General features: G+C 45.7%; 1 protein-coding gene across 3 annotated transcripts in view; it reads left to right on the forward strand.

Moving 5' to 3' along the window:
* The window catches only part of FGF12 (fibroblast growth factor 12), a 145,383-nt gene extending 127,981 nt beyond the window's left edge, over nucleotides 1-17,402 (forward strand). For all 3 annotated transcript variants that reach the window (XM_059822623.1, XM_059822624.1, XM_059822622.1), the window contains 2 exons: nucleotides 7,572-7,770; nucleotides 17,058-17,402. In XM_059822623.1, the coding sequence (XP_059678606.1) occupies nucleotides 7,572-7,770; nucleotides 17,058-17,176 (318 nt within the window). In that variant the 3' untranslated portion in view covers nucleotides 17,177-17,402. The remainder of the gene's footprint in view (nucleotides 1-7,571; nucleotides 7,771-17,057) is intronic.
* The last annotated feature ends 8,706 nt before the right edge of the window (nucleotides 17,403-26,108 follow it).

Here is a 26,108-nt window from a genome sequence, read left to right on the forward strand (position 1 = left end):
GCTCTCCAGGCAGGTATAGAAGTGAGAAGCCCGGCTTGAAGAGTCATCCTGAGTTATGTTCTTGTCAGCATTCATTAAGTTGAAAGCTGTGCTCCTATCAGGATTGCATGAGCAGCTCGCCAAAGCTGAATTTGGGCATTTTTATCTTTATGAAGTACTTGGTAAAAATGTGCCTGCACAGAGGACAGGCTAAGAGGTAACAGCAGAAAAACACAATACTGAGGTATGGTGGGGTGGACAGGTCTGAATTTGGATCCCCAAAACTCACTGGGTTCATCTGCTTTGTAGCCAAATGTGAGACCGTAGCTCATGTGGATCTATACAAGCTTGTCTTGATCTAGGTAATCAGTTAGCCAGGGCAGAATGGAGCTCAGCATGTCTTGCAGAACCTGCCACTGGTTTTCTCAATATTCTGCTGTGTGCCTGGGCAGATGTCCTTGCTGCTGCAGTGTTACCTTGGGCACGTCCACGCTGCAATCACACCTTTGTCTCCAGCATTCGCAAACTTCCTCTGTGGTCACATGGATAATTTAATCAGTCCTTGAACATGGAAAGGTGCTTTAGGACAGCTTGTGTCCACATATAAAGATCTGCAGCTTAATTACAAAGGCTTGTCCAGCACTTGATTTTTTCGCCTGTCCAGGAATATTGGGTCAGCTCACAAGACTTAGCAGACTTGCACTCCACCTCTTGCTTGGGTGTTGTAAAATGAAGCCAACTGAACAAATGTGTACCTTGAGCACAGAGACTTCCCACAAAAGTGAGGGCAGATAGCCCCCTAGTTATATTTTTCAGAGGCAACAAGTTCGATTGCTTGCTAATGCTGCTTCTCAGCTCCCAGAGCTGGGGACCAGACCTGCATGGATGGTGATTTATTTGAAAATGTGCTCCCTCCAACCCACAGATGGTCCAGGCAGAGTCAGAATACTTGCAGATACCATATTGTCTCATCAAGTGAATCTCTGCTCTGCAGCAGGGCTGTACACTCCCATGTGGCAGCTTGTTATTTTAAAACGTATCTGCTCTCTCCTACTTCTAAAAGGCCACCAAGAAGACTTGTCACCAGTCTCTTATGGAGCTAGAAGGGGGAGGAAAAGTAGAGTGTGAACAGTAGAATATCACCTGCCATCTGGACAAAGATGTGATGAGATTTAAAGTCTGGATGCACATTTGCGGTTCTTGATCACATGCCAAGAGAAGCTCATCTACGATTATTTTAAAGCATTTGCAGGCAGATGCAACCCTAGGTCATGGGAGAAGCTATGCTGAGGCAGGAGGACACTGAACTTGATCAGGCTGTAGGCAAGGCATCATTGCCTGTGGGAGTGCTGCTTGTGTCTGCATAGGGCCGATCCTGTGAACAGGACCTACGTGGTTCAAGATCTGTGCTGGGAATAAGAGTATGCCAGGATCAAGTGCTATGGTATGAAGTTTGAGGTCACAAATTCTTAGATATTCAAAGACATGTTTAGTCTCTGAACTTCCACAGGTTTGAATGGGAGTTGGGCATTTGGATTTCATCTGGGAACCCAAACGTCTTTGAGAATCCAGTGTCTTTGTTTATCCACGCAGGTCTATGCGCATTGATACCAATGCTGAGTTTCTCAGTGCTGTTGGCATCAGAGAGGTGTTGATTAAACCCTGCTCTGGCTGGTGTTGGTGGGGAATGTAGAATGGGCTTTAATGGGTAAAGAGCACCGTAAAGCAGATGCTCTTCAGCAGTGCCATCCTTTCCCCTGGGATGGAGCAGCGCTTATACAGACATAGTGAACACGATCCAGTCGTTCCATGGTCTTCCTCCGCAACCACAATGAAATGCCACTGTCGATAGCTCTGATGATATTTGTGATTCCTACTTAATATGTTTTAAATGACTTGATGAGCTCTAAGTATTAACACTAACATCAGTAAGTATCCTGAGCCAGATTCTCTGGGAGGGAAGGCTTGCCGTGCCGTAGACTTTGGTGCAGTTTAGTGCTTTTATCCCCTCTGAAGATCTGGCTCAATAATTGTGCAGAACATAAAAGAGAAACCCGTAAGTGCTGTAAACAAAGGAAAACTGTTACTCTGGGAATGTGTTAGTTAGATATTTCAACACTCATAATTAACATCCCTTTCCTAAACCGTGGCACAAACTACTTGCAGAATGGGCTGCTTCTTTTATTGCTGCTAGTTTCAGTGACTAAATTTATTAAGTCGTTAGGTTTGCGTGTGGATGTGTATATTTGCTATTCTCCTTTGGGCCATAATAAAAGGAGATCTTGAGGAAAAAAAATATGAGATCTTTATTTATCTGGCAATTTTGAGAATGTTTTTAGGGAAATGGCAAACAATACAAACAAGTGGCCCAGTCCAGAGGGATGCTGAGCGAGCAGCTGGGTTTGGGTACAACAGCTAGTGACAGCCGTCCCTCTGGCTTCCGTCCTGTCCCTGAGCATTGCACATGGAAACCTGTCACCATTCCTGCTGTGGTCTGGGGATGTCAGGGGCTTCTGTGCCAGTCAGAACTTGGTCTAAACAAACAAGGGAGCAAATTGTTTGCTCTTGTGATAGGTACCCAGGAGCACCATGCTGTTGCTTACGGGGAACCCTTTCTTTGCACCTCCCAGCTGAGGACGCTCAGGGTGCCAGCCGCAGTGATGCTCCCAGCCTGGTATGGGCAGGGGTTGGCACTGCTGTCTCTTGCTCAGAGCAGCACCAGGGCTGTCCACGGCCCTGGCAGTGCTATGCCCACACCAGGGCTGTGACACCATTGGATCAGCATTTTTTGAAGGAGCCGAGCTATCCGAGGGTGGCAGTGCATTCCCTGAATACCCTGCAGCCTCACATCCACAGGTGTGACAGCGATGCTTCTCCACTGACATCTGTGGAGCTTCTTCAGCTTTACAGAAGTGCAAAGGAGAGTCCAATCAAACTTATTATGTTCAAGGCCAAGAGGGTGGGTTAGACTTACCTGACCAGGGCGGATGAAAGCTGAGATAGATTAGAAAAAAAATCTGTCCTTTCACAAATCACCCCCAGCCTGTGCTGCAGGGGGGAGCAGATGGGGCCAGACATTCCCAACACCTCCCTGAAGGACCAGACTGGCCCAAGTGACAGAGATCAGCTTGTGCCTGGAAGTCCTGTCCACATTTCCATCTACAGATGGTAGGAGACACTGCTGGGATCAAGGATAAATGAAACACCTTGTTTTTCTAAAACAGAAATAGCTTTTGGGGCAATCCATGCTACCTTATACCCTCTCTGAGCAGGTCTGACACACTGAATCCCCCCCAAATGGCAGTTGCATCCATTTAGCTCCCTTTGATTCCACGTGTCATTGAATGTGGTCTCCCTAATTTTCTGTGTGATAGCTGCCATTTTACTTTTTTCTAGACTGTGCAATTTCCAATAAAACTAGAGTTAGCCCAAAACAGATCTATGTTTGTTTTTCAAAGCAAATCTAATTACTGGAATTGCCTTTTCTTCAAAGGATTGGATTGAGATACAGAAAACAAGTTGCAGGCAGATGCTAATCATTTTGCATGTAAATTACTAACATTACTTTTACAAATATTTCATGCAGGTTTTTAGTTTAACAATTAAAAAAAGATCTGCTTTTTCAAAGTGCTTTCAGTAATATCTACAGACATTTAAAAAAATACCTCAGGCTCTAAATTTCCAAATAGGAAACAAATAAATGTATTTATTTACTTTGTATGCAAAAATAAGTTAGTCAAAGAAACATATTTCACATGAAGATAAAACCAGACAAACTTCCTTTTTTTTCTCCAAATCACAAACATACTCTGTAATGAGGTGGGTTTTCTGAGTGAGCTGAGTTCATGATGGTGCTGACAGGGAACCAAGAGCTCTATGGAGTTTGTACAGAAAATAGAGTCACCATTTAAGTCTTTGTTTAAAGACTGAAAAAAGACCGGTGATTAAAAGATGAAGCTATCTGTCCTTTCGCTCTCTTGTACCTGGTCATGCTATTTCTGTCAAGGAGAGAGTTGGGAAAATAATTGAGTAGGGTTCATTATAAGCCTGTATCAAAAGGTCCCTGCACCAAGTGAGAGAGTGAAGTGGAGGCTCGTGACCCTAGGGCTTACTATACCGTTACCTCTGGAGAAGGATGTCCTTACATCCCGTCAGAAGCACGTGGGGGACACAGCCTGAGGATCCCTTGGCTGTTTTTACCCACTCTGTATCTGTGGGATGAAGAGAAACTATTGGACTCCAGGTCTGCCCATCAAGCACATTTCATCAACACTGTATTCATCTTAAAAAACCAAAACAAACAAACAAAAAAGCTTGCATGCCCCAGAGGTCTGGCCAATAGATCGGTGGTTTTCCAAAAATACCTTCAGTTATCTCAGATTTCAGTCTGTGCAGCAGTGGCTGCTAAGAACTGCTTTATTAGTGTGAAGCCTGTTAAGCTCACCTGCACTTTTCTCTTTCTTCCCAGCTCTTCTCAGCCCAAGACAACTGAAAACAGCAGTTCCCACATGATTTGACATAATTGCCACAATTAATTTTGACAGTAAATCTTGTAGAGAGGTTCTGCCGTTAATATCCCAATAGTCTTTTGTAATGGTAGCCCCAGAGCCATCAGCAAGAGGCACGTGCAGAAACTAAGTGGCACGATGTAGCTGAAGGCTTGACATTGTCCACCAAGAAGACGTCAATGAAGAAAAACGTAAGGGTCTGCATGTTAAATAGATCTAGAGGACACTCCAAATATCCCCAGACGGTGGCGTGTGTCCTGCTTGTCTGTCCCATCTGCTTTCTGGTTAACTGTTTTTTCCTTCTCAATCTGCTTGCTCTTTGTGTCACATCTGCACGTGGTAGTGCGCGCACCAAAGATTTCCGTTGCTCAAACCTGTGAAGACCCTGTGGCGTGTCAATTTGGTGGTAGGATGAATTGCATCCTGGTATGTGTTTTTCCCTACATGGTACAGTGGGACACTAGCTGTTGCTGATGAGGTGATATACGTAAGAAGGAGGGTAATAATAATGAATAAAAATGACATTATTTAACTAGAACTTAGCTGTCAAAGCTGTGGGTTTTCTAAACTGACGAATGGACAGAGCTGGGATGTTTCTTGGAGGTGTTGCCATGGTTAGTGTCCTGAAGTTCTATTTCAACTGAATTGTGGGGGATGAGGAATCAACCAGCCAACTCACAAAAACAATGGGACAGTTTTGTTTGCTTGTGGGGGAGCTTAAACATTTAAAGGAAATAACTAATTTTCCTGTGTTTTTCTTATGTCTTCAGTAGGTTGATGTCTTTAAATACATTTGCTTTAAAATAATGTTTTGCTGCTTTATTTTGGTACGAAGGGGTATACAATACGGCATCTGCTTTTGTGCACTACTGCTGCATGTCATAAAACACTAAACTGCAGTAATTTTAAAATAGGTATTTATCTGAAAACTTGATTTTCAATGTCTTTTAAATAAAATCTAGATTTTTTTCCTTGAAAACAACATTTTCAAAATATGTTAGCTTTTATATTTCTTCTTCATTGAAAATAAAAAATAGTCTTTGTTCCACGCTGAAATTAAAACAGATGTTGAAAATCCAGATATCTCATGTACAGTAAATTCCATGTTTTGGTCAAGTTGGGTAGCTATCCTTCATAGCCTACCAACTTTTCAGTCCCCCTAAAGGGAGTTTTCTTGATAAGTTTTTATTGATGGGGTAACGAAAGCATGGAAAAGGGGATTGAGTTGTCCGGTTTGGTTTTAGAGATGCTCTCCATCACAGGGCTTGCTGCCTGGCTGGGCCTGATGCCAAGGAGAGCCCCCGAGCCAGCCAGTCGCAGGCAGCTGCAAACTTCCCAGCTCCCGGGTGAGCTGCATCTTCTGAGGCAGGACAAAGCCTGGAGATAAAGAGCAGATTTAAGGAGCACTTAAACACTGGTCTTCTGGGAAGCTACTTCAAACACTGGTTTATAGTACTCTAAGTCATCTAGATCTCTCTTAACTTGTTTCACTCTCTTCTTAAAATATTTATTTCTCCAGCAAGGAAGACTCCCTCAGATAGGGCAAAATGACCCGTTGGGCTGACGGTGTTTTTATCTGTGTGGTGCTAATGATTGATGCAAACTTCACATGTGCAGCACAGCTCCGTGCTTTCTGCTGTGCTTTATCTTCTGTGGCTTTGAGCCTGCCTGGCTCTATAGGTCTGTTGCACGCTGGATTTATTATTGTCAGACCAGCAACACTTTATATAACGCCCAAAAGTGCTTGGGAACACATACCTGAGTGATGCTGAATGTTCAAAATGTTCACTCTTAAATGAGGTCTGCAGCAAATATGTGGCATTACTCCAGATGCTTTTCTCAGATCTTGGTCATGGGTTTTCCATTAGCAAGGTTGCAGAAGCTCCCAAAGAATCCTGAGTGGCAAGGGCTTGGGAGGGAGTATCGCTCGCCTGTAGCAGCACCTGCCTTCACTCACGGGGCTCTGAGATACCTTGTCTGGGTCCTACAAGAAGGGATTTTGTTAAAACAGTTTTTCTTCAGAAAATGCGTATTCATTGTGGCTTGAGCTTTTTTTCAAGAATATCATAGTTTTAAGGAACGCAGTTGAAGAATTTGTTTGGCCAGGATGAATTTTCTGCTCAAAATTGAAGTCTGGGAAAACACCAGCCCACAACCAACCACATCTGACTCAGTGAAGGTTTGGGAGCCCACTGCCACAGAGTCCCCTGGCCAGCCAGCTCCTTTCAAAGAGGCTTAATATTTCCCTGTGGTTAAAATCTTGAAAAGTTACTGGGACATGACAAGTTTTGGTCCATAGCTGAGTGTGGTTTCCTTCTTGAGACTTTCTGCAAAGCCATGCAAGTGGCAAAGGCACAGCCACCCCCACAGCTGGCACAGGCTCAGGGGATGTCTCGGACAGGCCCATGTGTTCTCTGTTCCTGGGCAGGTGTGGGACCAGTTCTTAGTATCTGAAGAAATACTTGTGTCAGAAATCTTTAAAATTACTTCTTTCTCATTATTGAAAGATTTCCAGGCTTTGTGCCAGCATTTCCTCCCGTCGCTTTTGGAAATAAATTGTTTACTTGCTTTTGTACTCCCATTTCTTCGAATCCACTTAACTGCCCCTAATAAACTGCCTTTTGCCCATAAGAATTTGAAGAAGCCTCGATGTTTTAGACAACAACCATTGCACATTTCTTGCCCATCACAGGGAAGGGAAGAGCAAAGCCAGGGGAAGGCATTGGGAGCAGCAGACGAGCAGCAAGGCTGTCTCTGCTTCACAGCTCTCTTTTTTTATTTTGCTTAGTATTTCAGTCTAAATCCTGGCAAATTCCTGACTTTTCCTGCACATTTTTCATGCCCGTTCGCTGTGGGCTCTTTTGCAAACCACAGTTCTGCCGCGGAAGGAGAGCCTCCCCTTACAGTGGGGAGTTTTCTAGATGTGTGTTATTGCTGGGAGCTGGTATTGCTGATGCCTGTTGTTTTCTATTGTTAAACTAACTGCAATGCGTGACCATCGTGTATCACTCAGTGATGCCTAATTTAGGAGATCAGTGATTAATTCCTTCCATTGCTTTTTCTTCTCTCTCTCTCTCACTGCAGGATGTTTTCACACCAGAGTGCAAATTTAAGGAATCTGTCTTTGAAAACTACTACGTTATTTATTCTTCCACGCTGTACCGGCAGCAAGAATCCGGCCGAGCGTGGTTCCTGGGACTCAATAAAGAAGGTCAAATTATGAAGGGAAACCGAGTGAAAAAAACCAAACCCTCATCACATTTTGTACCCAAACCCATTGAAGGTATGGAATCTGCCCGCTCCCCCCATCAGTGGGGTATGGGGAGGGGGAGTTTGCAACTGCAGATTTGGGGCTTCCTGGATGGGGATGTTGGGCTGCAAGGAAAACATTTGTAACGTTTCAGGAAGGTGCTGGGCCACACTGTTAGCATTTCATTTGCTTTCCTTCCCATATAATAAACCTTGCACATCATCCCAAAGGGGATTCTCAGCTTTGGGTTGCTAAAGGATGAATTTAAAAGCCCAGGAACGTGAGAAGTTACCGGGAAAGGAAAGCAGCCCTCGAGCGGCCAGCAGTTCAAAAGGAATACAAGCTAGTAGTGACCCAATGTGGGGGTCTCTGTGATGATTTTCCCAACTCGTTAAGTGGGTTTCCAGGCCCATGTAGAGTCAGCAGAGATAGGATTTATCTCACCTGGTTTTAGACTTTGAGAATCTGTTTATAGTAACAGGAGAGAAATGGGTCCTACCAGCACAGCTGTGGATGTACTTTATATGTCTACTCTAAGATGACTTAAATCTGTTTTTTCTCATTTGTAAAGACATCCTAATTAGTCACTGGGGGTAGAGAAACCTCTACCATAGGTGTCCAAAGTTAGATGAGATGCTCTCATACCACACGCCATCATCACAGCGTGAGTAAAAGTCATGGAGTTGAAGTTTTGCCCTCCTGCTGCTGACTGTACACTACTGAAGTGTGCCACAGGCTCGTGCCAGGGTGTGTTGCTTTTTGTGAGCTGGTGCCTGATAATGGAGAGATGTAATGTGATGAGCCTAGTACTTAACAGGTACTAGTGTGATTTTGGGAACAAGGAGACCTCTATTTTTCCTCTGGCTGGAAAAAGCACTACTTTTTGATCCCCAAGCTAGGTACGCCTTTCTGACCCCATCTCGGACCTGCCAGTGGCCACCTCAGGGACACAACAACCTGGGGCTGACCTTGGCCGCAGAGCTTCATGCTCCCTCTCGCTACCCCCATGGCTGTGGGGTCAGGGCTGGATGCGTGGAGAGAAGACATGAAGTGATGCTTTCCTGACAGGTACCACTCACAAGTGGTGGAGGCCACAGCTAAGTCCATGCACTAGTAGCTGTTTTAACAGCTTCCCAGCTAAGGCACAGGGGCAGATGAGTGTGTGTATGTGTGAGTGAAAGGCCAGTTCAGGGAGGCAGGCTGAAATCATCTGTTGGACCACTGAAGCAAAGCACAATGAGAGAAATTCAGCTCAGCATTCCCAGAGTATCTGTAGCCTCTGCATAGGAGATGTAGATCTTGGAAGAGCAGAGAATGGCCTCAAGCCTCTTGTCCTGTGCTTGTTTAATATATTTATTGATGATTTGGATGAGGGGATTGAGTGCTCCTGCAGCAAGTTTGCAGACAACAAGAATTTGGGCGGGAGTGTTGATCAGCTCGAGGGTAGGCAGGCTCTGCAGAGGGATCTGGACAGGCTGGATCAATGGGCTGAGGCCAATTGTATGAGGTTCAACAAGGCCAAGTGCCGGTCCTGCACTTGGGTCACAACAACCCCATGCAATGTTACAGGCTTGGGATAGAGTGGCTGGAAAGCTGCCCCACAGAAAAAGACCTGGGGTGTTGATTGACAGCCGGCTGAATATGAGCCAGCAGTGTGCCCAGGTGGCCAAGAAGGCCAACGGCATCCTGGCCTGTATCGGAAATAGTGTGGCCAGCAGGAGTAGGGAGGTGATCGTGCCCCTGTACTTGTCACTGGTGAGGCCGCACCTCGAATACTGTGTTCAGTTTTGGGCCCCTCACTACGAGAAGGACATTGAGGTGCTGGAGCGTGTCCAGAGAAGGGCGACGAAGCTGGTGAGGGGTCTGGAGCACAAGTCTTATGAGGAGCGGCTGAGGGAACTGGGGTTGTTCAGTCTGGAGAAGAGGAGGATGAGGGGAGACCTTATCGCTCTCTACAACTACCTGAAAGGGATTAGTGGGCATGGTGGTGTTGGGTTGATGGTTGGACTTGATGATCTTACAGGTCTTTTCCAACCTTAATGATTCTGTGATTCTATGATTGTTTTCAACAGCTTTTCTGCAGCTGTGAGCCTTTTGTTTATCTGAGGTGTTAGTGAGATTGGTGCCCTAAGCCCTCATTGAGTTTTGCTAAGGAACAGGGCCTGCTTCAGGCATGGGGTCGGTCACCAGCTTCTCTTCTGTCTCATCCTCTCCTGCCTTGGCTGGGAGGAGAGTCTTTTGCAAGCGCTAGCTTTCACAGCTGGGTTTCCAGCTCCTTCTGGTATTTCTTTGCTGCCTGACTGGGTCTTGGCACTGATCAGTGGGTTCTTTTGAATCCAGGCTTCTTTTTTGATGTAGTGTACGTGGTGCCTGCTGAATGGCTCAATAGTTGTCTTCTGCATGCATTAAGCTAGGCCATTCCTGTGGCTCTTCTTGTGGAGAGTCTTGCCTTAATAGAGGTGCCTGATCCACAGCGGAGTTCTCATTGCGGCAAATGCCGCTCTGGCTTTCATTTTGAGAAACCCAGCCCAGCCCGAGAGCTTCCCTTTCCTGCAGTTGCATCCTCCCACGCTTGCTTCAATCACAGCTGTCACATAACCTCCCGAGCGAGTGAGCGCTTTGGAAATTGGCAGCCAAATTAAGGGCTCCTCCACCCCTTCCCTCCTCCACATGCTTTGCAGTCAGCCTCTGTGAGCGCTGCTGCATCAAAGAGCTGGCAGTCTCCCAAGCCGAGGCACGTGTCAGCTTCCCAAAGCATTCAGCTGTCTGGGACTGTGACTCTAGACAGAGGACTCTGGTCCCAAGCCTAAGATTCATTGTAGGTAGCAGAGGCTCGTGGGGAGGGTTGGAGTAAAATGCGCTCAGCTCCACGTGACTTCTCTGTGCTGCATCCATCAAAGTCTCCAGAGCCTGCAAGCAGAGATGTTATAGAAAAGGGGCAATTCCTTCCCTGTTTTAACAGCTTCTTTCTCTTTGTCATGACTCTAAGGAATTATTCAAAGCACTCCCCTGCTATATTTGCTTGTCCGTTCTGCTGAATGCTGTGGCATGCTGCAGCATGTGGGCTTTGCTGCTTATTCAGGCCTGTACTTTGCAGCTTCCATCTGCAGTAATGCACCCAGGTCTTCTTTTGCTCTGGTACCACCACCAGCGTTAGCCCTGCCACATGATGGCTGACACAGTAATGTATGCAAGGAGGAATCTGGTCCCTGGGAAGAAGAGGTGTTACATACATTGCTAGGAATCACTTCACCCACCACTTCAGTGGCAATTATCTCTGAGATGAAACTTCCTAGTTGTTTACCGTGTGCAGAAAAATTATGCAGCAGCTTAGTGAAGAGGGCGTTCGCAGGGAGAGGCAACACAAAAAAGCCCAGATTGCTCCCGGACCTCATTTGACTCTCGTTGCTTCATACTGCTTTCTGAACTCAGAAGTCCTCTCCTTGAAGTTGCAAATGGGCAGTAAACTAATAAATAAGTAAGAAATATCCTCCCAGATAGTTTCTGAGGACTGCAGATGTGTACATGTGCATATATGTACAGTGGTATCTGTGTATGTATGTCTGTTATCTATGGCTTTTAACAGCTGCATTTTTATGTTGTGCTAATCCCACAGGGTGTTTTGACTCCTGTAGATTGTCAGGATGCTGGAGGTTGTTCTGTGCAAAAGTCACTAGAGACCAACTGGAAAAGTTTTGGGTTTTGGTTGGTACGAGGGTTTTTTTTGGTTTAGTGTAGGTAGCATTTGTTTGTTTTTGGAAACAGCATTAAGCTTAATCAATATGAAAGCACAAAAAACTTACTAAGTAATAACGGGGGAAACGTTAAGTTCCTCTCCCATCTGTGCATAGGCAAAGCCAAGGCAAACAGCCTGGCAGGCAGCAGTTAATGGTGCCAGTTTTTGTTAAAAACACACATATGCAACACATTTCTTTTGATATTTTTATTTCTGATCACTGATCATTCGAGCTAAAGGAGCCCTTAAAGTGCAGACATATAGATTGAACCAGACTGCACAAGCTTGAGTATCATTGTCACTTGGACACCTAGCAATCTTTTAAAGCAATTTCAGTCTCTTTAAGTGTCTGTAGTGATTAGTGCTGGACAAACACTACTGTCCACAGTGCCTCTTGTTCTTTTAAATATCCAAACCCATCTCAAACGATGGGAGACTTTTCCAATCACTTAAGTGAGAATTTTATCAGATGCTTATTGTGGATGTGCTCTGTGATTTGTATTTCCTTCTCCTTGAAGACGTAATTTCCAGATCGCTCTCCCAAAAGAGCTACATTACATCTCTCACCCAGCCCAAGCCAGAATGCATTTGGGGTGGCAAATCTGTCCACAGCAAGCAGAAGACAATTATTCCTCCATCTGAGTCAGCAGAGCTGCCCCTAACTCCACATCATGGTGCTTCAGCCCTCATGACATGAACGCATATCAGATATGAAGGTGACCTGTTAATGACTAGTCTGTCCATTTATTACCACTGATGAATATCCATGTGTAAGGAACAGCAACCAGATCTTCCCCAGTGTGTTTTCCTAGGGATGCAATATCCCAGTTTTGCTAAAGCAGCGTCCTCAGGTGTTGCAAAGAAGTACAAGACTGTTGAGTAGGAAGATGTGGTAGGCCTAGTGAAAATGCTTCAAAGGTATCACCTTAATCCATAAAACATCCTAAAAAGTGTTCTTTAAAAAAACCAAAAAAGGTAAATCCCACAGTCTTTATCAGTCTTTGTTAACACAGCTCCTCTTTTGGGTCTGTCTTTTAAGCGGCGGGCTTTGGTATGTTTTCAATTCCACACTAACTCACTTGTTCATCTATCAAACTCCTAATAATCTTATTAGATGGCAAATCCAATGTATTTTAACCACGCTTTTGCTTGGCTTTTTGTCATCCTGTGCTGCCTTTCTTACCTGAACAAACTATGATTCCATCTGGCAGCACCCTGCACATTTAGCCGCCAGATAGACGCGAGCTCAAATGCCTCTCAAATGCATCAGCTGGGACTGGGTTTAGAACACAGTAATTAGAGGCAGAAAACGAGGGTGCATAATCACTTGCTCTCTCTGCCCCTAGCTCCTGCTCAGACAATTAATTCTCTCCACCGAAGCATTAGCTAATGCAGCCGCTGCTGCAGATACCGACACCCGGAGCTGTGGCATCTGTCAAGGGAAAGAGCCCGTCTCCCCGGCTGCCTGCCATCGGGGCGTGTTGCTATCCTGCAGGGCTAACGACCTGCCTACCTGCTAAATGGCAACTTGGAAAAAATTTGGTTCCTCCTAGCTTGCAAGGGTCTGGGGCAGGGAAAGCCAGGACTGAAACTGGCTGGATGAGATAGATCTAAGGTCATTTAATAAGCTTTTTCCCGTATTCCAGAGAAAGCGAATGGCATTTGTTGCATCCCCTGAACCCCCCCAAACTTGCAGCGATGCCAAGTGAGAAATACCAGGAGTAGGTCACAAAATGGTGCGTGCTTCCCAAACTCAGGCAGTGCCTGACGCCCAGGGAAGCAGCACAGGGTGATTTCGGTTTCACCGTGTGGGTGGTGTGCCGGTGCCATGCCTGGGAAGCAGGAATGAGGCTGGGATCCTGTGCCAGCGCATAGGCGAGAGATGGAGCTGTTCCTGGGTGACAGGCAGCCCCCTCTATGCCTTCGTATTCGGGAAGGATGCTCCCCGCCACCCCATTCCCCCTTGCTTGTACCTTCAGTCTCCTTCCTGCCTAATTTGTGAGTTGTTTCTTTGTGCAAAATTGTTTCCCTGTGCGTGCGAATGGCAGGCACTGCTGGTTAGCAGGGAAGCAGGGAATCAAAAGCCGCAAGAACCAGACTTTGGCACAGCTCCACTCCCACTCACCCCCTTCCATTTACGCCAGTGGCTCTATAGCGGATCAAGCTAACGGCACTTTCCAATTAAAGCATGAATATGGATGTGTTGATTAGAATCTGGGACATAGAAGCTGATTATCTGATTGAAGCTCTAAAGCATTGCTTGGTTTCTAGACATTAAGGGCTGTATTTGGCTTGGTGTGTGGGTGTGGGTGGGTGGGAGAAGCAAGGCAAAGCAGGGAGGGGACTCTTGATCTAGCCAAATTGCTCATCATTCCAAAGCTGCCTTGTGCTGTGTGCACCAGCAGACCTCCCAAGTGTCTGGGCATGCCGACTGTCACACGGCTACTAGTTTACATTGATGCAGGTGACAGGGACAGTGTGTCTCCACACATGCATGCACACGCAGGGACCCCAAACGGACCTGTCAGTGAGTGCTGGTCCTAAACCACAAAGATTTAGTTTAACTCCAGAAAGACCTGGGCACTCACAACAGTCCATTTGCAAACACTCCCCCTCCCCGGTCCGTGACTAACATCTCCGCGCGTGAGTCACACTCAAGCTTCCTCAGTACAAGGAGTAACAAACTGTAGTCCTAGAGCCTGTGTTGCACAACATGTCACACCATACTTAAAACCCCACACGTGCGTGGCTGTGTGCATACACACCCCTGTGTCTGTGTGCACACACACCTGCCTGCGGCAGTGCATGGGGGTTTGCAGCCGCTGCTGAGCGATGGCCATAGCTCAGCACACACGCGCAAGTCTCTTGTGTAGAATAATATCCAGGCACTATCTTGTGCGTGATGCCATACAAATACTGCGTACACTGATACTGTGGGTGTACCTAAATACTGAAAATATGCTTGTCCTATGCTGCTACAGATTTTCTGGCATGGTCTGTTGGCACAGCCTGTCTCGTACAGAGGCTTTGACAGCTCTGTCTGAAAAGCACAATGTGAGCAGCCTCCAGCCATGCCCCATGTCAGTACTTGTATCATGCACTAGACTGGAAGATAAACTTATAATTCCTGCCCTATTTGCTTGCTAAGTAAGTACAGGGTTTCCTTAATTTTTAGCTGCAAATGTTGTTTACTTCTATAGCCTGATTTATATTCATTACTCTGTGGGCCTTGTTAGCAGCGCAAGGTTTTTGCCCAAAGGCAATGGTAAGAGGCAGGTTGCTGAGGAAAGGCAACTTACTGTGGTGCTGCTGCTGTGGGCTTTGCTCAGGCTCAGCCCTTGTGGTTAAGCATCTGGCCCAGCCCAATGAGGTATTGGGGATGGATGCAGGGATGTGTGGCTGCCTGGGGGAAGAGCTCATGGAAGTCCCTCCAGCTCCAGCTTGGGACCAGAGAGGTCAAGGTGAAGACAACACTGCACTTGAGGCATAACTTTGTGTATGGAATGTCAGGGGCACTGGGGCAATGCTGGCACAAATACCCAACTCTGCAGGGCAAACATCACATCAGAGAATACGGTCAGTCACAGAAGTGATGCGCATCCTCAGTGTCATCAAAAGGCTCTGTAACTCAAGCTAAGACATCACAAGGGCACAGGTTTTCCTCAGTTGCTCACCTTTTCATACTGTTCTTCAAGATTTTATTAGGTACTTTGCCACAGCAGGCAAATTCACCATCACCTGGTAGTTGAGGGACACACCACGGTATGAGGGGCAGCTCAGCAGTTGAAAGGGGATGCGAGAGCCCTTTTCCTTCTGTTGCCACCATGCTACACACTTTCCTTGCAGCATCGAGATGGCATCGATAGTCTGGGCAGCTGAGGGGCAGTCCTGGCATTGCTCATCCTGGCCCAGACCCATGGGACAGGTCATTAATTTTCTCTTTATTCTCATTTTCATCAAAAAATGGCTCCAGTAGCAATAACAGTTTGCAGAGCAGTACCTGCCTTGCAGCCATGTTGGGAGGCCCAGCTAGTGTGCGTGTTTAAACTGCTTTGAAAGCCTTACATGAAAAATGCTCTATGGGAAAAGTAGTATTTTTTCACTGCTCATATATTCAATGCAATATCCCTCCTATTAATACACAGTTGACTGCACTTTATCTCTGTCCTGTATTGTTGCACACTGCTATAACTGTTTATCTAGCTAGGAGTAAAATGCAGAGCAATAATGTCATTTGCAGCCTGTTTCTAATTGCCAGGATTTATTTGCAAATCAGGGGAGGTTATAAATATAAGTGCTTACATAGGTTTTTTTATACATGGAGTATTTTTGTCATTTCTTCAGATAATTTTTGAAATTTTGTTCTTGTTGATTACCCAGAACCAAAACCTGATGGCCTCTATCCCCTGCATTGGAGCTTTGTGCCATTGCTTGTAACGTGACAGCTTTACAAAATGAAGCAGTACACAATAATTTCTTTCTATCCTAATTTTTGCAAAGATCCGGGCATGACATTTGCAGTCTGGACCTACCTCAAGTTCTGAACTCCAGCGTGCCTGCCCTTGAGATGCCTCACTATTTCAATCACATCTATACCCCACCACATTTGCGATGAGCTCATGAGAGACGCTCCCTTTGGTGTGAGATGCTGAGCCACTCAGCATGTGCCCCTGCTCTCTGGCACACCTCACACGGCACGAGGACAGCCATGAGGACTTAGTCCACATGGTGAGTTGGATAAATGCTTCATGCTGCACCGGACAAGGGGATGTGCCATGCCTTGGGCAGATGTTGCCTTCTCAGGCTGTCTAGGCACCAGCAAGTCCATTTTTATAGGACACACATTTGCTTAGCCAGGGTCTGGAGAGAAGGTGCCCTCCATCCACCCTGTTCTCAGGTGCTGCCAGGTGACCACCCAGAGCTTGGATGGCCCTTGGCTTGCTGTCACTGAACTCATCCCGGTGTGTGGTCACGGCCTTGGCCTTGGCTGGCTGTCTTGATTTACAGGGGAAAAAATAAGAAGTGCTGAGAGCAGACCTCAGCTCTTGGCTGAAGGAGCCAAATAGGCTTGAGTCACCACTTCCAGATCCAGAGCTTAACACCCAGAAGGCTTGGATGCCTCATCTGCAAGTGTAGTTTTGCTTCAAGACTCTCAAGGGCTTCCTGCTGGAGATTAAGGACTGGGGATCGGGTAATTCTTGGACCTGTTATTAAATGATAATCAGCATCTCAAGACAATACACGGTGCTGTGAACTGGCATGTTTATTTTATATATGTTAATATAACATGAAAAAACAGTAAAGCACAGAAAACCTAGAAAGACTTATCTGTGAGAAATCCCCTATTTCTATCTGTGCCTTTGGAAGGATCCAGAGACAGAAGGAGGATTGACTGGCAGCGAGGGCAGGTAAAACAGATCTTGCTTGGTAACAGGATCTACTGCTGGGCCACTGAGGTTTCTGTAAGAGTGTGTGTGTTTGTATTGGGGCTGGAATTTCCACCTCATATACAAAGAAATAGTTCATTATGGTCACTGATGTCTGTGACTTCAGGGCTGTTAACAGGTGTCTTTTCTGTTTGCAGTGTGCATGTACAGAGAGCCATCGCTGCATGAAATTGGAGAAAAACAAGGACGCTCAAGAAAAAGTTCAGGGACACCAACCATGAATGGAGGCAAAGTTGTTAACCAAGACTCGACATAGCTGACAAACACCCTCCCTTCTTCCAACTCCTCCCCTCCCACCCACCTACCCACCCCACCTGGCGAAACCACACTGAGATGACGACAACTGAGCAAGGCAGGACCTACCGGTAGTGGCTAGGAGTCCGAACTCCAGAATCTTCCTTTGTGTAGAACGAGGAAATCGAACCCCAGATCCTGCCTGTTGCAACGTTTTAAAAAACAAAAACAACAAAAAAAAGTGAAGAAAAAATGTTTTAAATCAGGACTCCATTAACATTTTCAAAAGCAAACTGTTTGCTCTGTGATCAAAGGGGGAAAAAAAAAAATCTCATCTCTGCATAATAATAATAACAACAACTAATAAATATAATAATAATAATAATAATAAAGATGTTACCTTTAAAAATAAAACAAAGCTTTTGGAAAATTGAACTTAGCATATGATGTGCGAGAAACACGTGGGAAACACAGCCTGGGACTGTGATTTCTGTCTTATACTTTCACTTCACGTTCACACCACTGTTTTCTCCATCCCTGCTTCCCTGGGGATGGATGGCATTTTTCACAAAGCAGGAAAGGTAGGGATGGATTATGACTGTGTTTGCTCTGCTATCAATAAAATATGGCCTGTCTGAATTAGGAGTCTGACAGTTATGGGCAACAAACTAGCTACTCTGTATTCAGCTTTTTCCTCTACATTCAAACACTGTGTAGTTATTTGTTGCTAGTGTCACTGTGTGAGTATGTTTGACCCAAGTCTGGCATTTTATGCCTTTTTATCATAATTATTTATATTTATAAGCTTGTTTTACTGTATTAGTTGCCAGGGGAATTTTGGAAATGGGTTTTCAGGTCTCGCAGGATGAAGTGATCATATTTATTAGGGAAGAGTTAGAAGATACAGGGAAGGAGAGATGGCTGCTTGCTTTAAAATACAAACGGGGGCAAGAAACGCTACTGAAATCCTTGCTGTCAGATGGAAACGATGAGGCATGTGCTATGTGAGGGGGTGGCAGGGATTTCAGCGATGGGAAGAGGGCTGTGGGGAGGGAGTAGGTGGGGTGTGCAGAGGAGGGGGTAGCTACAGGGGAATGTGGGTTGTTGTGCCCATCCAGCTGTGCCAGGGTGACGAGATGCTGCCGTTTCCTTCTAGCAGCTGGGCTCGCCCTATGTGTTAAGGCTCCACACATGTCTCATTTTATACATGTTCAAAGCTGAGACAACAAACCCCTCTAATCCAAAGCCTTACCATGGCCAAGCTCGTTATGGGATGAGAACTCCTGAGGTGCTGCAGCAACCTGAGTATGGGTGTGGGTATGTCTCGCAAGCACCAGGGCTGCAGGTGCTGGAGAAGCCCATTAGAGGTAATGAATTCACAGATAGGGAAAGGCAAGGAAGGCAGCAATGGGGTGAGGGATGCTCTGCGCTGGGCCCACCTGCAGCAACTAGAGCATTAGTGGGGATTTGCACTGTCTGGCGTTTTCTCTCCTTGTAGTTTGGGGTTCAGCTGTGACTCACACACCCTCACTCCCATGGGTGGTACTGAAACAGGGCAATACGTGCAGATGCCTTTTCCCTGCCCACACACATTAACTTCAGTTTCTGACCTCTTTTGGCACCCAGGGCCTACAGGCAGGAGCAGCAAATCGTAGAGGCGATACAGTTGCTGTTACAAAAACAGGCACTGCCCTGGCTGTAGCATCCAGGAAGTTTTTGCTGCTCAGGCTGTGGTTGTATCTCCTGTGAGACATGAAAAGCAAAATGAATAAGCAAAATGCCCAAGGGCCTGGAGAGAGGTAATGGGTCAGAATGGCTCGTTATACAAGGGGAAACAGCCTAAAGCCTTGCTGTTACAAGCCGGGTGGGAGTGCTTGTGTCATTGATAAATTAGGGGCATACATGAAATACCAAATACCACCTTAATTCTTGAGGCTTCTAGTGCGTCAGCCGGCCGGCAACTACATGCTGTGAAGCCGCTGTGGCTGCGGGAGACGGGGAGTGCCTGGGCTGGCCATGGTGCTCCCTGTGAAGCGGCTGCTGACCTGGGCACCTCCAGCCCCACGGCACGTGCTGGCACCGGTGTGGGGCAGGGCTTGGTGAGCAGCTCTGTACAGGCACAGAGCAAGCAGGGAAAGCTAAGGAGAGAGCCAAATTTCAAGGTTATGGAAGACTCCCAGGATCAGCATGAAGGAATGAATTTCAAGCATGTCCTTTTGTGTTTTGAAAAGCTGAAACCTTGAAATAAAGAGTCTCTTACCACGGCTCTGCCACCTAATGCTGTACATACAGGCAGCCACTCCATGCTATAGGGATACAGAGGGCACCGGTGCCAGCGTGCCAACAGCAAGCACCGATGAGGTTTATCTTGGGCTCTCAGTCATGCTGGAGTGACTCCTGCCACCCTCAGAGCCCCTAGTCCTACAACGCTGGGGCAAGGTCACTAATACATGTTCAGGTTGGGAACATACCCCACACCCCATCTGATACAATCCATTGCCTACATTTCTGCTCCCTTATAAACTAGCAAGCACCCCAAATTAAGGGGTGCAGGGGGGGCTGCTTACTTACTTACTGGCGAGATGTACATTCAAAGAATTAGAGCCTCAAGACCAACATGTTGAGCTAGGAGGTCTCTGAACTAATCAAGCCACCAAACACCCACACCGTGGTTTAGTCACTGAGCCATGGCCTTTCTCAGCTGCCCTCCTGGAGGGAAAGCCCAGAACCTACCACAGAAGACAGCATCCATGGCACACCTTGGTACCACAAGACTCTTCAGGCCCCAGCTATGGGCAACTTGCCAAGGTCACTGATGTCATTTAGAGCAGATCCAGCCTGAAAGATCAAAAATTGCTGTGACCTTGTGTGCAGGACACCCTTTGCCTAAGGCCCCATAAAGCTGTGGGCAACAGCAGATCCAGTCCTACCAGGTGCTTATTTTTCTGTTGTGTGTCTCACTTATCACTTCCCACACTGCACTTTTGCCGTGATAATTTTCTTTGGCCAAATCATTGCAAGACTCCCTGGAAATGCCACATTCAGACCTAATGTCAAAATAATCTCCTCCTTTGGTCCATTGTGTTTGAGCTAATCACCTTCATGCGACACTCACTGAGCTGACCCGTAATGAGAGCTAATGAATCCTGCGCACACACCCAGGATCTGCGCTACCTTGGAGCAGGTCTTCTGCCATGTGTTGTAAGTAAATGCTGGCTTTCCTGGCTGCCTGCTTAGCCCTGGCAAACCATAAGCCACATATGGTGGCATAAACCATGATAAAATCCTCCCCACACACCATAGGAAATACTGTGCACTTCTTGACCTCTAAGGAAGCTGCAAAAATCAGCTCCTGACATCAGCATAGCCCAAAAACCAGTAAGGCTGCACAGCCCAACTCCACAATGTCCACCTGCACTGGTTCCTGACTGGGAGCTGCTTGGCTCCGGGTGCCCCAACACCCTCCAGATGTCTGGGATGGCCCAGGGAGATCCGTGATTTGCAGGTACCATGTCGGGCTTCATGCATTTTTTTTTTTTACCCAAGTACTTGTAAGCTTTCTCCCAAGCCATACTCAAGGAGGTGTTGTGGGTTTTGTTGATTGTCCATCTGCCACTTCCCAATCTGCAGGGCAACGGCCTCCACAGAGATTTTTCCTGCTTTGAGGTTATTTATTACAGTCTCTTCATTGCCTCTATTATTGCTCAGTGTCAAAGTCCTGATGAGCAACGTTTCTTTTGTTTCTTTCTTTAGCCACACATGCCACAACCATTTAGGGAGCTTTGTCACTCAGTTTAACGTTATAGTGACTACAACTCTTGTCTAGCCTACATGTGATACTAGCAGGACAAATTCCCTTCCTAGATACATTGGCATGGCATTGGGAAAATATCTAGCACAGAAAATGGCCAAGAAAAGTAAACGATAAAAAAGGAAGTTTTCATCTCATCTAGCCCACGGTAACTGTTAACTCTGCTAAAAGTCTGCAGCAAATCTTTGCTTTCTGAATAACAGGTGCTGCTATGGAAGAACTTGGACATTAGAAGTCCAGCAGTAGAAAACACTTCACAGCACAGAAATACGGGTACATTTAAAGCATTCATTTTGTTTCACCCGTTTGGTTTTTAATTGTGATGTTGGCACTGTTCTGGCAGTACATGCTATGCAACACAGCTCCTCTCACCTATGCGCCAAAGGCAAAACCTGATAATATGGCTCCAGTTTGGACCATCAGGAATTTACTAGGAAAAAAGAAAATGCAGAAAAAGATACCAGCACAACAAGCATGCCATACTGCGCCACAAGTGTCAGCACTGGCATGTGACAACGTGCTATAAAGCGAAGTTGACACTCAACAAAGCAATTTATGAAAGTTGTTTGTCAACAACATTTTTTTTGTTTGCGCTCAGACAAGGTCTGGCTGATAGAGCCCCACGCAATCCTTCAAGCTGTCACAGGCCTCACTTTACACCTTTACATCTTAAACTTCACAGATTGTGCACCATGAGTGTTCCTGCCCCAGAAAGACATCATTGCCACATTCTCTGAGCAAAGCTGAAGCAAGTGGTGGTGTGAGGTCCCCAGGCTGATTAGAGCTAGCAGAAAACAAAGTGTGCCATCCTTCCCAGTTTCACGCCAGCAAAGCTGCAGCATATATGTATGGTAGACATGAGAAAAACTGTCTTTCTGAGGACTACAGTTCCTAAAAAAAGAAGATTCAGAATTATCATTAGTTACAGCAAACAAAACCAACCTTTGCTAATGGGCACACACTAAAATACACTACTTTAAACGGGGGGAGAATGTTGGTCCCAAAACATGTCCAACACTAGACCTCTATTAACTTTGGCATAGCTTAGCCCTGGTCCTAGATAGCAGGGCTCAGTTTGTATGTCACTTCTTTGCATCAAGGGGGAAAAAAAAAAAAGACAAGAAAAGCAAAAGCGAGTGTCTTCAGGGCCAGGTTCCTCTCCCAGAACTGGAAGAAAATCTTTAGTTGCTGCTATGGGATGACCCACTGCAAACCTCTATGAGTAGAATCAAAAGAAACACCACTGGCACTTCCTCAGTGAAGCAGAGAGGTTTCCATGGCATTCACGTCTTCCCTCTCCCACCGCCAATGCTTCAGCCTTCAGGGTGATTGAAAGCTGTTTCCATGGGGTAAAAGGCAGCAAGGCTTACATCCTCCTCACCAGCATGGAGTAAAACTTGACCGCTCTGCTTCGACTGCTGAGCAACAATCATGGCATCAACCAATTTCCCCATGTTCTCCTTAGACATCAAAGGATTGAGGACCAAAAAAAGATCCCATAGCCAGGCTGATACATTTTTAGCATCACGTTTAAGCGTATCAGTATCTCTCAAACCTGCTCAAACCTTTGTGGCCATAAAGTTAAAGCTAAGTAACTACCATTTCAGGACAGAGCATTTCTTTTCATGATACTTGCATAACTAACTGCTGCATGCACAGAAAGCTGGACATCTTCCCAGCCTGCCTCCCTCTTGGACCTCATGTTCTCTTCTGCACATGAGGTCTAGGTCAGCATGGCTCCAGGGATTATTTCACCAGTGCAGACACTACGGATCATTGTTATGGTGCAAGGAGCTCACACAGGCTCCAAAGCATTCCCACCTAAGGCAACTGGAGGATCAGTGCAAAGAGATCTGACCTTTTATGGACTTATGGAAAGGACAAGAACTCTGGTCAAACAGCTGCTTGGAAAGAGAAAAAGAGGGGTTGTTTTATTCAAACCACACTCTGGTGCAGGCATAGGGATAATTTATCTTTGGGAAATGCCATTAATATTTACTGAGCAATAGAAATGGATCTGGGGTCTCCCCCCCCCCCCCCCAAAAAAAAAAAAAAAAAGGCATTACCAATTATAAAAAAAAGTGTCTGGATACAGGATCTGAGGAAAAGCAGAGGATAACCCTCCCAAGAGTCTATAAAGAATGGGTTATATATTGTTCCATTTTCCATGCTTATTACAATAACTGCCCCAATAATAGCTGCGTGCTGTGCCTTTTTCTATTCTAGTACAATTTTCCCCATGGGAACTAAATAACTGAGTTTAAATACTGAGCAGAGCTGGTAGAAGAAGGCAGTATGCTTCTGCTGTGCTAACCTTGTGTGTAATCTGCATCTTATGTAGCTGGTTACTACCCTTCTTTCTCATCGCTTGATACAGAAATGAAGGGGCAGCACAGGGGAGGAGGAAAATGTTGGTCAGGCAGTCAAACTAAATGACATAGTGAAGACCAAAGTATGTCAGACTTCATGTCTTTCAGAAATCAAGGCGTTGGTGAATTTTAATTCCTTGAGCTCTGAGAAAAATTGCAGGGAGAAAAGCAATCAGTAGCTCCATCTTAGCACCAGTCCCTAAACTAGGACTTTGGTGACATTTAAGGCTCTATATCCAGCTCCTGGCTTGGCTCCTTCATGCAGTGATGCTTTCCTTTCTCAGAGGTTAGAGTTTCCCTGGGAGCTTGTTGTTGCTGAGTCCTTGGGACATCCCTGTCCGAACAAGGCAGAGCAGTTTTTGCTTGGGCAGCAGTGAGATCCCAAGCCAAGTACCCTGCTCAGGTTTTCAGCTGATGGCCCAACCCAGAGAGGCTCTTCACAGAGTCCTCCCACGGCACCAGACACCTCTTCCAGACATGCCAGGAAAGATAAGAAAACAAGGCTCAGTGTCCTGGGCAATTCTGCTTCCAAGGACCCTTGATTTGTGCAGACCCCATAGCGAGAACCCCAAAATCTGAGACACAGAGATGTCAGCCTTCCTGTTATGCTGTTCCTAGTCTGTGCCCATGGTGCCCTAAGTCTCCAACTGCTGGCAACCAGCCCTGCCGCAGGGGTGTCACGAGGATCACAACATTTTGGCTTATAAAGTTGTCCAATCATATGATAACAAGACCCTGCAAAGGCAAAGAGCTTCCAATTCGACTGTGCCTCGGAGGGGTCACTGACACGCTATGACTCTGACACTGCCTCATATTAATTTTATTTTCCAACTTACTGCAGAAGCTGGCAAGTGAAATAGTTCCATTCAATTCACTGTTAAACAAAGAGGCAAGGCAGTGCCTAGAGCACAAGCTTTGCTTGACATTAACTCAATTTGAAAAGCAAGAAGAGGTGTGTTTAACTTTGCGTTATCTTCATTTTTAATTTCCACTATTTTCTATGCTTTCTGCTATCAGATGGAACAGAAAGCAGAACTAATAGGGAGCAACACACTGGGAAAACATTGACTTCTGGTGTGAAAGCAGGAAACATTATCTCACAAATAGATGGATACTCTGGTGATTCCCAGCTCAGTCAAACACCTACAAAGTTCCTCTGGGCTTCAGAAGTGTAGTTTTCACGTGAGTGCGTAATGAACTTTCACAAGGTCACATTTAGGGCACTGAAAGTCTTGCCCTTCACCAGCAAGTTCAAGTGATTCTCCTAGCAGGGTCAATGGGCTGCCATGTAGGACCTAAATCTGAATTCAAACTGTGCAGTCAGTGTATGTAACCAGACCTTCCCAGGGAAAGCTCCCTATGGAGACTCAGAGACCTAAATTTGCCATGGAAAATGGTCTAGTTCAAATTCGCCATCTTTGGATTTCCCTTCCATATTTTTCCCTATAAAAATAAACCCAACTTCAAAATCCTATGCTCTCCTCTCTTTTCTTGAATCTCCAAATACAAAAACTGGACTATTTCAGAATTTTATTCTGTCTGTAGAATTGACTGGGCTTTTCATAAAGTGGTAGTATTTAAAACAAGAAAAAAGTTAAGGATTGGATATATCTGATTGCCAAAGAGCACGACAACCTAGCCTTAGACATACCTAAACCTTGGAGTCCACATGCATGTAGAAATTTAACTTTGACTGTTGCAGCTTGAGACCATCTATTATTAATTCAGTAAAACCATTTTTCTGTTCAGAAATACGTTCCTTGGGAGAAGCTTCTGCAAACACATCAGCAGGTAGTGGTTTCAGATAGAGACCGAATGGATGCACTCCTGAGAGTCAAAGCTGGGGGTACTTTAAACAGAAAGACCACCTCATCAACAAAGTAAAATCTTTCCAAAGGCAGCATGAGCTTGTTCCAGGTGAAGGCTTTACCTTTTCTTTGTAAAACAGTTGCCTGCTCCTGCAGATGTGCAGGAATAAGTTTTAAGTCATGGTAGCTTGTACTAAAACAATTGGGAAAAAAACAAATAAAAAAGCCCCATTGGTTCCACATTGCCACCCAATGTGGATTTTGCTTTGTTTTGGAAACTTTAAGGAGTTGAGAATCAAACTCACCCTCAGGGCAACTCCAGTGAAACCAACATGCAACCCTGGGAGTTAATGTGGCCCAAGCCTCATTTTCTCTTTAACTGCAGGAGCCAAGGTCATTTTCCCATCTGGATTTTGCAGATGCTTCTGCACATACTGATGACTTACACCTTTTAACAAACTATCATTTTAAGGGCTAGAAAATGATTGCACCATGTCAGAGGAACACATGAAATAGCATGAAGACTCTTGGTGTTAAAATCCAGACCTTATATTTGCTATGTGCCACTTTTCCTGTGTTCCCCAAAGCCATATACAATGTCTTTCAACAGGGCAGTGAGGGACTTCGTCTCCAAAATCTCTTCCTTAATGCTGGACACCACCACTCATCTATCTATCTTAACTTAAGGAAAGGTTCGTTTTTCCACAGCTGTAGGATTTATCTAGCAGCGTGACCAGCATTTTTCTGCTGGTTGAAGGTCTGAGAAGGACAAACTGTAAGCATAACTTTTTCTTTTTGGAGGGACAGTGTGTCTGTCTGTCTATCTATCTATCTATCTCTGCCTATAGCCTTGTTCTCCTCTTATCTCCTCAGTAACACACCTTGTACCAGTACACATGATGTCTGGATGGATCTGACCCTGCTCTGATGACAACAGAGCATCTTGCAGTCAGTCTGCCTTAGACA

The sequence above is a fragment of the Gavia stellata genome, chromosome 11, assembly GCF_030936135.1.
Source record: "Gavia stellata isolate bGavSte3 chromosome 11, bGavSte3.hap2, whole genome shotgun sequence".
Classification (NCBI taxonomy): Eukaryota; Metazoa; Chordata; class Aves; order Gaviiformes; family Gaviidae; genus Gavia; species Gavia stellata.